Source organism: Scleropages formosus, chromosome 19 (assembly GCF_900964775.1).
Source record: "Scleropages formosus chromosome 19, fSclFor1.1, whole genome shotgun sequence".
Taxonomy (NCBI): domain Eukaryota; kingdom Metazoa; phylum Chordata; class Actinopteri; order Osteoglossiformes; family Osteoglossidae; genus Scleropages; species Scleropages formosus.
This window is the reverse complement of record NC_041824.1, coordinates 25,210,664-25,222,858: the sequence shown is the minus strand read 5'-3', so window position 1 is coordinate 25,222,858 and position 12,195 is coordinate 25,210,664. Positions and strand designations below refer to the sequence as shown.

The following is a 12,195-nucleotide window of genomic DNA, read 5'->3' as shown; positions in this document are numbered from 1 at the left end:
CTCATAGAAAAACATGAGCGCGCTCACTGCGTCCGCTCAGTAACGCGCACGACACGACAGTGGTGCGACGCTACCGGTGAGTAGTACGATGACGAAATGCGCGCCACCCTACGCCGTCTAGGTAATTTTTTAGCATGAGAATGAGTCTCGTGAGTCGTCACGCTAGCGGTACCACTACGTTTCCTCAGCGCTGACGGGCGGTCGCAGGTGGTAGTCGGGGGTGCTGCCACTGCACTGTCACAGAAGTTTTTCTTTAAATATCCAAGTACATGACATGTCCACATGTGTTCATATTTATAAATTTATAAATATAGTTAAGGCTAGCCTAATGCAGTTCATTATATTTCACAAACTGCGGAGTTTTGTGAGCACGCCTTAGAAAACACGTTTCAGAACTTTAGACCTAAAGTTTAGTATTAATTATATCTGTATTACAATATTTCCACAGCAGTTGAATGAGACGGTGAATTTGAGGAGAGCGCATTTGCTGAGGTAAGCGGTACAACGGTGTAAAAACACCACCACGAAACACGGAGGCGTCACGCGCCAGCTCCTTCACTTCAGCGCTTGCCTTTTTCCAGCGAGTTTCAAAATGCTTTGGCGAAGACAAATGGGCTGCTTCATGTGTTTTTCACGGTAAGTCTTTTCAACAATCCAGTGCCAGTAACGCTGAAAGTACACACTTCAAAGTCCGTTTTTCTCTGTGACAGAACCAAGCTGTTATAAATAAGCTACAGAGTGGGCGAGCAGTCGCAAGAGATCCAAATGAGCAGAGATCACCAGGCAGGCAGAATTAATCGCAATTACCATGCTGATCACACTTTTATCTTTTCTAGCAGAAAAAGTCATACACTTGAGATGAGTCGGTCACGTATTTGGGAGCTTGTGATGTGGAAAGAAAGAAAAAACATTTCCAGGCCAAAATGTAATCAACCTGCTCTCGATAACTTGATCAAAAACAGAATTCAAGTTGCAATTTTAACATGAACAGAAATGTCAAACTTTTTTTGTTAGATTTTTTTGTATAGTTAAATAGCCACTCTTCCATTAAGTGCATGTATCCTATCGTGTTCTAAGAGTCAGGACTGATAAATGTTTTTGTTTTAATAACACAAAATGTGTTGGTATATGTTATTTAGGACCCCCAGACATGTGGCCTGTTGCTTGGCCTTACCCCCCCAGTTCTGATGTGAACTTTCCCCCACTTTGCCAACACCATGACCCTGTTGGTGTGAAGGGCACTGCTGTGTCCCAGCAGCGCTTGGATGCCATAGACCTCCTTTCTCCTGCTCCCTCCGCACCTCTCAGAAAGACAGCTAGCGTTGACCCATATTTGTGTTGCCGGTACAGCGTTTATTCAGAAATACAGCTGCTCTGCTTGTGCTCCTGTATTATGTTTGTTTGACAGTTCTGCCTTGGGCGTCATGTCTGTCTCACTTGTTTGTTTTTGACCATGACTGCAGGACCCAGGAGGCACGAGTTTGAATGTTGGTGCTCCTTCTCTTTGGGTTGCTGACGTTGTGGCTGCTGTGGGCACTCGCTTGGCCCAGGCTACTGCTTTCCAAAGGAGCTACGGGTCCAGCTGAGGCGAATGAGCAGATGCAGGCCGAACCGGAGATTGGTGGGCACCCGGCCAAGGATGCATCTGTGGCCTGCCTCGCATCGAATGCCATCTCCACAGAACCTGGTGAGGAGTGCTGCCTGGTTGCCCATCTGTCAGCCAGTGCGGACATGCAAGGAGAAGATGCAGAAGGACCTTTCCAACCTCTGTCGCACAGTACAACATCTGAGAGCAGCTCCACTCCTGGGGGCTTCTCCAGGGACCGCCTCAAGTTCATCCTGGGTGCCTCGGAGGACAACTCCTCGGATGAGGAACTGCCAGGACCACAGCACCTCTCGGATGAGGCTACAGGGAGGCCCTGCGGTGGTTCCTGTGAGCCTCCTGAAGCGAGTGTAGCCCCAAGCAAGTCTTTGGTGTCCACCTTATCTTCCTCCACCAGCATGAGGTACTGCTCTTTAAGACAATTCAGGCTTGACAGTTGTCTTTACCTTGCTCTACTGTTTACCTCCATCTTTGTAGTGACCATTGCACAGTTGTCAGCAGCCAGGTCTTTTACTTGAAATGTGCAGTAGTTGGGATGTAACTCTTTAAAGTACATTTACATTTATCTGATGCTTTTCTCCAAAGCAACTTACAGTGTTACGGTTACAGTTATCACAAGCTTACAGTTATTTACCCATTTATACAGCTGAGTAATTTTATTGAAGCAATTCAGGGTAGGTACCTTGCTCAGCGATACTACAGCTGGAGGTGGGGATTGAACCTGCGACCTTTAGATCCAAAGGCAGCAGTTCTACCCACTATGCTTTAAGTGATGGAAAATCCAAAATAACCATGTCTATAACAATGTTTTCACATGGTGGTCAGTAATGGCGTTCCATACTGTCAGGCTCCAATTCATGTGGCTTTGCACAGCTAATAATACTGTAACTTAGTGAATTGAGACAGATTCTTCTGTTAGGAAATGGTGTTAATTGTTGGCACATGGAGACTGCTCAGCAAAGTCTTTTATGTAGCATATCGGGTAATGTTTACGTTTCTTCATTTAGCAGATACTTTTCTCCAGACCATCTTCCAGTGGACGCTATGTTGTTGTCAGCCCGCACTTTATTCACCGAAGTTAACTTACACTGCTAGATACACTACTTACATTGAGTTAGCCATCCACACATTTATTTATGCATTTATTTATTTAGCAGATGCTTTTCTCCAAAGCGACTTACAGTGGATACTACTAGGTATGTATAAGCTGTGGTTTAACTGGTTGAGTTAGTGGGGTTGCGGTATTTGTTGAGGGTGAAGGGTATCGAACGTGTGTGGAGGGGGGTGCGTCTGGGACACTGGACTGCACTGTTGAGCCTTCTGGAGGTGTCGTGGGCCTAATTCAATGAAACACCGACGAAAGGAGGTGCCTACTTGATAACCTCAATGAAATACTCATTTTGGTACCCTGCTGGTGTGGTTTGTTGGTTTGGTTGGTGAATTAGGCTTGGTCTGTTGATTTGGCTTTGTTGGGTTTCGTTGATGGTTTTTTTGTGTTGGTGGTTAGCTTTGGTTTGGTTTTTTGGTGGTGGATCAGACATGGTTTGTTGCTTTGGTTTTGTTGGTGGGTGTGGTTTGTTGGTTTTTGTGTTGGTGGGTTAGACTTGGTTTGTTGGTTTGACTTTGGTGGGTGCAGTTTGATGGTTGGTTGTTAGGCTTGGTTTTGCTGGTGGTATGGGTTGATGGTTCTGTGTTGATATGTTAGACTTGGTCTGTTTGGTTTGATGGTTAGTTTTTGTGTTGGTGGGAGTACGCTTGGTTGGTTTCTGTTGGTGGTTGAGACTTGATCTGTAGGTTTGGCTTTGGTGGGTGTGGTTTGGTGGCTGGTTATTGTTAGTGGTTTGGTTGGATGGCTGGTTTGTTGGGGTATGCTTGCTTTAGGTGTTTTGTTGGTGGGTGTGGTTTGGTGTTTTGTATTGGTGGGTTAGGCTTGGTTTGGTTATTTGTTGGTGGGTTAGAGCTGGTATGTTGGTTTGGTTTTTGTTGGCGGGATTAGTTTCGGTTTGGTGGGTGGGTTAGGTCAGTTAAATGTCTTGGTCTCAAGGCATGAAAATGTATGTTGGCTATGCTGAGTGTTCTCTGTGGCTTCAGGTTGGTGGTTGGACTGGGTCCTTGTGTACAGCCGTTGAAAAATACGCTCGGGGTATAACATATTTTCCTGTGTATTTTGAATGAATGAATGTGGTGTTATCACCCCACACACCTTATTCACCAAGGTGACTTGCATTGCTAGATACACTACTTACGATGGGTCACTCATCCATAAATCAGTCGAACACACTCTCTCTGTCACTCGTACACATCAATAAAACACACTCTTTGTGTCACTTGCACACTATGGGTGGCTTAGTCACCAATCCACCTGAAACAACATGTCATCAGACTGTAGGAGGAAATCGGAATACCTTAAGGAAACCCATGCAGACATTGGGAGAACATGCAAAGATCACACAGACTGAGCAAGGCTCAAACTTGTGTCCTCTCGCAACATTCAGGTGTTGAAACAGCAACGCTACTCATTGTGTCACCATGTCAACGCACCTTTTTTTAGGCTTTTGTTGGTAGGGTGTGTTTTAAACCTTTCAATTCATGGCCTCTTTCATCTTATACTAGCTAGTTTAAAATTACCCGAAAAGAAGTGGGGGGAACTGGACAAGGAAACTTGCTGAAGTAGAATCATACACGAAGTTGTGGTGCAGAAGGGGAGTAACAGGGTTAGGGTGCCATATCTTTAGGGTCTCAGTGGGGGGTGCTGTTGCAGCACCAATGAGCTAAGTGTGGATTTATGAACAGTCCTCCTGCTGCTCGTGTCAAGTACTGAAAGGTCATCTGACTGGCCGGCCCATGTTGCCCCGTGTTATTGTTTCATTCCACACATTTCTGTACTATTAATGGAACATGGTTTTCTGACATTGGCTTTCAGAATCGTACTCTGCTTCCAGAGATAAATGACATGCTTGCACACAGTCCCTTCCTAAAGCAGTACAGTCAGGAGGAATGTCCATACGATAGGGTTCACTCAACTTTTAAAACTTTATAAATTAGTGCTTGGATAAAAATGAGTGCTGACAGATGCCAAGTCTTGGCCTGTGGCCAGTGAATATGTGAGATTGGCAGCTGTTCTGTATCCCAGACTCCCACTTGATGTGGGTTCAGTCGGTTGGTGCAAACCTCCTCAGTGCCCAAAGATAAAACACCACCCCACGGAGGGGACCAGTTGTTGGTCAGGACACCAGGACTGCAGGTTTTCAACTACCTTAGAGATCATACTTTGAGATGAATGAAGGTAAAGGTAAGTGGTCCAAAGACATGCTGTTCAGGTTCACCCATAGTGTGTGAGTGACAGAGAATGTTTTCCACTGATGTATGGATGAGTGACCTATTGTAAGTAGTGTGTCTAGCAGCGTAAGTCACCTTGATGAATAAGGCGTGTGGGCTGATAACACTATATAGTGTTCGTTAGAAGTTGCTTTGGAGAAAAGCATCTGCTAAGTAAACAAATGTAAATGTAAGTGGGCTTTTAACCTTCTCAGGGCCCAGTTAATATTAGCAATAGGAAAAATCTACCAGTAGATGCTAATTTACAATGTCTACCTGGAGAGGGTTAGTCCCAGTTTTCACCTGCTTTTCATTGTTAATATTAATTATTTAAGTATGAATCCTTGTAAGTCAATTTTACTTAACACCAGTAAACGGAGTCAGCTTTAGATACAAGCGGCTCAATGGAAGTTTCTCCATGTCTACTGTAGAGCACATGTTGTTCTGCTAGCTCTTCTTAAAGTTGTATACGGTATTTTGAAATAAAACTGAATTTGTGTGCTTTTAAAGGTGCTATGGGCTGACATGTTTCAGTCTGCCCTATGGTGTGTGTGTGTGTGTGTGTGTGTGTGTGTGTGTGTGTGTGTGTGTGTGTGTGTGTGTGAGAGACTAATGTGTGGAGAGCACATCTCATAGCAATGTGGGTCTGTGAGTAATGTAGGAAGTGGGGGTGGGGAGCGAACTGTGGAGGGAGGGGGGCGGAAGGGGGTGGTTTGAGGTTAGTTGGTTTTTCTTTTGGTCAGAGGTATTTTGGCTCAGCAGTAAGTGTGGATCACAACAATGGAGGGGGACGGCCGACCCACCCTCAACTGGTTTCAGTGCCTCAAGAGGTGAGTTCTCAACCCAGAGATTTCTTCCTTCAGTTCCTCCTGTTTACAGTGTGCAGGAGGAGGTAGAGTGCACGGCTGCACTGCTGGTGAGGGTCATAAACAACATGCCAAGGGTGCGCTGCTGGGGCGGAAGAGAACATTCTGCAAACAGAGATATTGGAACAGAAACGTAGTGCTGCAGACAGGCAGGAAATGTTTTCATTGGAGTTGTGAATAGACGCACTCTGTCGCTGAGGAACTTGCAGTCCTTAGACCAGATGTCTGCAAAGGCCTTGCATATCTCATAGCCCCCCTAAGATTACCGGGAAACTTTTCTCCCAGTTAGTCCTGTGTGCAACTCCTGCTATACTCTTCCTGCAGCTAATATGTTTATCTGGTTACTGCTCAATGTTTTAGCTGAAGCAATCTCTGCACATGCAGTGTCTGAGAGCAGGCAGTGCTGGTATAACTGCGGAACACTGGGTCAACTTATTGTTGCTGGGACCGGAAGTGTATTTTTAACTCCAACCATTACATCGCAGTCAGTGAAAGATTAATACAGATGTCCCTGTATTTGTTCATGGACAAGGTTCTGTAAAAACCTTGGGTGAAGCTGTAATGAATTCAGAATCCTCTGTCAGACTGCAATTATTTTATGTTCATCAGCTGTTTGTCTTATGCAGGGTGACATTCCAGGACTTTTAATTAACTTGAAATAGCATCCGCAACGTTTATCGGCGTCGGGCTTTATGATCTATGGAGTCAATAAACATGCAGTGATGGAGGTATACCTGGTTAGGTTTTGAGAAAACCTGACATAGGTATAGTGAATAAAATATGGTTTGTCTTGTTGTAATATTTATTAACTTTGAGTTATATTAACATTACAACTAATTTGAAATGACTGAAATTAAAAATATTGTCTCAACAAATTCCTTGTTATTGCAGATTTTTGACGAGTTTGTCCAATAAACATGTTCAGCATTCCTCATCATGGTATTACTCACCCAGAATGAGTAATGTCAGATATGAGCTGTGAACACTGTGGAAGCCTCAACACAGTTTTTTTTTTTTTTTTTTAAAAAGAAAATGAAATGGATTGAGGGGGACATAGTGGCGCAGCGGGTTTGGCCTATGTCTGCTCTCTGGCAGGTCTGGGGTTCAAGTCCTGCTTGGGGTGCCATGCGATGGACTGGCATTCCGTCCTGAGTGTGTCTTCTCCCCTTCCAGCCTTGCGCCCTGTGCCGCAGAGTTAGGCTACGGCTTGCCGCGACCCCACTTGGGGCAAGCAGTTTTCAGACAGTGTGTGTGTGCATGTGCGTAAATAAGTTGAAAAAATTCTGTCTTTGAAAATTTGTAAATCAAATTCATGACATGAGGATCCACTTAGCGATTCCCCTGCTTAAATATGTTTAAGTATTAATTTTTTTGACCGTTTCTCCAAAATGAAATCCATACAGCATGGTAATTTTTACAGGATCAGCTTTTAGGGTAAGTACCTTGTTCAAGGGTACCACAGGTGGGGGTGGATTTTGAACCTGTCGTCTTTGAGTGCAAACCCATAGCTCTAATGACCAAGGTAACGGTCTCCTCTTTGTTCTTCTACAGTTGTATTTCCAGTTATAGGTTCTGTGAAAGGTTTTAATTATTTGTACATCATTGCCCTGCCCAGGTTTCCAGCATTGCAGGAGACATGCTGTTATTGGATCAAAGGTCACACTCCTCTGAAAACTGCTCAGCAGCGCAATATGTTCACTGTGCAAACCAGACATGATTGGGTGATGGTCCAACAATCCCTCTGTCAGCTACTAACAACTTGGGTAAAACAAGGCCCAAAAACCATTTTTACCAAGTCCAGAGTGGCCATGTAAAACCAGTAGAGTGAACAGCACCCCTCAGCCCAGCTCTTAGGAACACTCAAATTCAAGTTTTCTTTATTTCCATTCCTCTATATAGCTTGTATACAGTGGATCAAAATGTCATTTCTCCAGAGACCATGGTGCAACGCAGAACAGGAGTACAGGACAAATAAAAAAAAAAGAAAAAAAAAAAAAAACACTCATGTGAAATGCAGTTTTTCTGTTCAGATTTATACTGTATATATTCCTTTGTATTCCTTGTCTGTGTTTTAATAAGTTAATCTTGAGAAAAAACTAAACATATAAAGGGATGTGCATATTGTTCCTTTTTCTGTATTTCCATCTTCTACTTTTTTTTTTCTGTGATTAGGCGGTTTGTCTGTATCTGAGATGACTTACTGAAGTAATAAACTGCAGTAGAGCAACGCACGATATATTGACAAGCCGTAAATGTGCCGACAGTTAGAATGTTTGTTGCTGATCATGAGTTTGGCAGCAGCTGCCAAAGCCGTGGGGGGAAAATGGTCGGCATTCACCATTTTGTTAGAAAGTGGAGCTAAACTACACAGGTGTCACTGCTCTATGTCTCCAAATATACTTCAGTATTTCTTTACACTCACTCGCTCACTTATCCTAAGGCTGGATTAGGGTGGTAAAGAGCCTATCCCAGAAGCATGGGGTGCCAGGGTATGCAAAGTATGACTGGGTTGAACTGGAGTTTGTAGGCATATTTTTTTTATTTTATTTTTATTTTTTAATTTTTTGTCGTTTCAATCTGATTTTGATGCAGACTGTTGGAGGAAGTTTCATGAATATTGTTACAATACCCCACTAATAAATGGAGGTTTCCTTGTTTGTATTGCTGAGCTTCCACTGATTATGACTTGGAGTAGAAGTGTGTTTTGAACAAAAAGAGTTTTAAATGGCCCTCTAGTTAAAAAAAAGATGAGCGAGACATTGCTGCGGTTTCCACCCAACAGTATCGTGATCCAAACATTTGCACCGGCACACCAGTGAGTTGCAATTAGTTTATGGTTAACCTGCTGTATTGTGAAAAATTGAAACAACCAGGCAGAATTACAGTTGTTTTTATGTTTGGTTAATCAGCAAACAAAGTTACTGAATTAAAAATCCGTGCAGTTGCATGATAATCTTCATTTACCACAGCAACTGTAGTGCTAAGGTTATTGCTGTAGCAACTAGGACTCGTATCATGGCATTAGCTGATATTACACGCTTTGTTACTGACCACTGAATGAGCAGTAGAAAATGCTATGTAAATTATCATGGAACACTTTCCTTTGCCCACAACCAAAACAGATAAAGTGTTCCAAACAGTAAGAGTTGGTTCAAGTTACTTGTTTTAATACATAAGAACTTAACTGTTTACTTGGCAATAATGTGCAAACCTGGTGGTCTGGTTTGGAGAAATAAAAGAATATACTGAGCAAGGGCAGTAGAATTCGGTTCCAAGTCATTTTCTTACACTAAATAGAATTGTAAGCCATCGTTATAGCTGGACCCCATGGGAATTTTAAATGTCTGGTCTCTGTTGTATATGGATTGATAAGATAGAGCTGGCAACTGACTGCTTTCTGGTTTAAAGAAGTTCTCAGTTTATCTTGAGACAATAAATGCAAGATGTAGAACATACTGTAATCCTGGACTCCTATCTGCATGGTAATAACTTTTAGTTACCACTGTGGTATCTCTGTACCTGTCACCACATATTTTAAGGTGCTGCAGTACATAGTTCACATTATCACTGTGGTTTTGTACAGTGATACGGAAATCTTGTTTCCTTGAAAGCCCTCATGTCACTTTCCTTGCCCTCCTGTAAGAGAGCTTTTCTTGTGCTTTTCCTTGTCCTCAGACCCACTTTATCACACAGATATAATATGTAATCAAAGCACCGCTCAAACTTTTATTTATTTTAAAGAACATTACCACGTGTTGTTACTTTAGGGGTGATATAACTGAAAAATCTGGGTTTTATTAAATGTTGTGTTTGTTGTTTCTAGTGTACACAAACTGTGGGATGACAATAAGTGTAGGGTAATGTGTTTTTCACATATGAGAAATGCATATCTGGACTGTTAGTTCAGGTGACCCGGAAATGTCTGCTAATATGTCATCTAGATTCAGATTGTCTAAATTAGGGGTGTTCAGCCTTTATTAGCCAAGGGCCACAGTCATTATTATGAATTAGTTTGATAGCTACAAGTATAAAAATATTGGTGATATACACAGTCTTGATTGTATAAATTGAATTATTACTATTAATATTTTATCTTGTTTTTATTACATTTACATCTATTCATTTAGCAGATGCTTTTCTCCAAAGCGATACACATCTCGAAACAATAGAAAAAAAACGCATTACATGAACAGATGGAGACATTTGGATTCAGACACATGATTTTAGAGTACAGTCCATTTTTCTCATACCACAGTCTGAACCAGTATAGCTTACACAGTTAGCTGCATATCGACTTTCCATTTTTAAACAAATTATTAAACGTAGCAAGCACATACACAAACCACACCTAAATAAGATAGTTTCTAACATAACGTTATGTGATTTAACAGAATTTACAATGTGTATGCTATATATTAATTTAAAAAAATATTTTAAAAGGTGGGCCCTAATATGAAAAGCAGGATGCACATTGGAGTTCCCTGGTTCACATTTTCCTATTCAGTCCTTTCCTCCAGGCTGCGGAGGCCATTGTCGCTGAAACAGTTAACTATGTGACCGTCGCCTTTTGATAACACTTTGGCTGTTGATTAGCTCTTTGACGTCTGGGGCACTAACCATATCAGCATTGAGTGCGACAGCCTTTGCAGGTAAAACAAACGCCGTGGTCCTGTGCACTGTTCTCACCCGTAGTCCGCAGTCAGACAGTGAGTGTGGCTCAGTTGTTGTGCTGCTGTTTGGGGCAGAATGGCTTTCAAATGAACATGGTGAAGAACTCGAGGTGTTGTGGAGAAATTGTACAGCTGAAGACTGGAGGTCAAAGGTGAAAAGTGTGTGGAGAAGCTGCTGGCTGTCAACATGCAAGAAGGTAGCCCGCGGACTTGCAGTGTAACCTACTCCTGTTTTAAGCTCACTATGTATTGTACTGCAGAGGAGAATGATGCTCATATCACTGCAGACTGGGTTTCTATTCATCCTTAATTATCTGGCATTTTTCTCCCAAGCAATTGAGTGTTAATTTATTATGATATATTCATTTATACAGCAGGGTAATTTTTTACATGTATCAATTCAGGATAAGTACCTTGATCAAAGGTACTACAGCAGGAGGTGGGATTCAAACGAGAATCTTTTTTATTTTTCTTACTTTTAGTTCCTTTTACTTTGATCAGTTAAATATAATTTTAAAAGCTACATCAGTCGAGTAATTCATTTACTGTGTGTTGTCTGCTCGTATGTGTAAAGTGTGCATGTTCTGTTGTAGTTATTTCCCATCTTTGTAGTGATATTTGATGTCAGGTATTCAGTGAACAAGGCTATGACCTCATAAAAGGCAGTGTTGTTATGTTATTGGAATGGTAAATTGTGTCGTCTTGGCTCCTGTTCACCTCCAAGGCCCAGTATGTCTGGCCTGCACCTTGTAAGGAAGGGTCGCGAGCTCCGGAAAATGGACCTCCAGCGGGACTTCACCGTGGCCTCTCCAGCTGAGTTTGTCACCCGTTTCGGCGGAACCCGTGTCATCGACAAGGTCAGGCCGGTGTCCCATGTGGGGAGGGAGGCATTGTGTGACGGGGCAGATAGAGAGCCGTGCATGGCATAGGTCAGGGGAGACAGGAACGGAGTGTGATAGTGCGGTAGTGCTGTAGGAAACATTTCTGCCTGCAGAAACTTTTGTTGTGCTAGCTGTAATAGCTTTTAGTACTTTTTTGGAATAAACTGCTAATGGGTTAAAAGGATTTATTAACCATTTTTATGCCACAAGTGTGTTGCAATACTTTATAATTAAATTTAAGAGTAATTTTAAGCAGTTTTAAAAGTGCTGTTTTGTTGTTAAAAAATAAATAAATAAATGTACCGCTATTCAGAAACAATGTCAATCTTTGGGTGAAAAAGGGCTGAAAAACATCCTGTACATATGCATGAGAGAAAAAGATTTGTCCATAGGGTTTCTCTGTGTAAGTGAGTGTGTTATGCCACTCTATTGTGTGGATAGGTAGATTCTTGTACATAATTTGTGCTGAAGTAGGGATCAGCCATACGTATGCAGGTGATAGGCAGGTCATGTCTGTACACTTAGTGAAGCAATTCAAGTCATAAATAGGGATCCATGGGCACAACTATGATTGATACTGCCTATCAATGAACTGTTTTATTGTGAAATTATGTTTAATTTCAATTAATCATTGTATTAGTCATTGAATTATGCAATTTAAGGCCGAACAAAAAATGGGGTTCAAACCAGGCTTGTCCTCTACAAGTTGTATGTTCTGTCGGTTTCCTCCCACAGTCCAAAGAAGTGCATTTCATGTGAATTGGTGACACTAAATTGCCCTTGGTGTGCGTATGTTTCAGTGAATGAGGGTGTGTGATTGCATTGTGAAGAACCGATCTTCTGTCCAGGGTGTACCC

The 12,195-nt window shown here is 42.2% G+C and overlaps 1 protein-coding gene across 6 annotated transcripts in view; it reads left to right on the top strand.

The window, feature by feature from the left end:
- acacb (acetyl-CoA carboxylase beta) overlaps window positions 1–12,195 on the top strand; it is a 44,532-nt gene that overhangs the window by 1,104 nt on the left and 31,233 nt on the right. For 4 of the 6 annotated variants that reach the window (XM_018749012.2, XM_018749011.2, XM_018749010.2 and 1 more), the window contains exons 1-4: window positions 18–76; window positions 449–636; window positions 1,464–2,006; window positions 11,182–11,314. In XM_018749012.2, coding sequence (XP_018604528.1) covers window positions 1,486–2,006; window positions 11,182–11,314 — 654 coding nt within the window. In that variant the 5' untranslated portion in view covers window positions 18–76; window positions 449–636; window positions 1,464–1,485. Of the gene's footprint in view, window positions 1–17; window positions 77–448; window positions 637–1,463; window positions 2,007–5,671; window positions 5,752–11,181; window positions 11,315–12,195 lie in introns of those variants that run through there. The other 2 variants (XM_029246225.1, XM_018749013.1) reach the window with 2 other exon arrangements.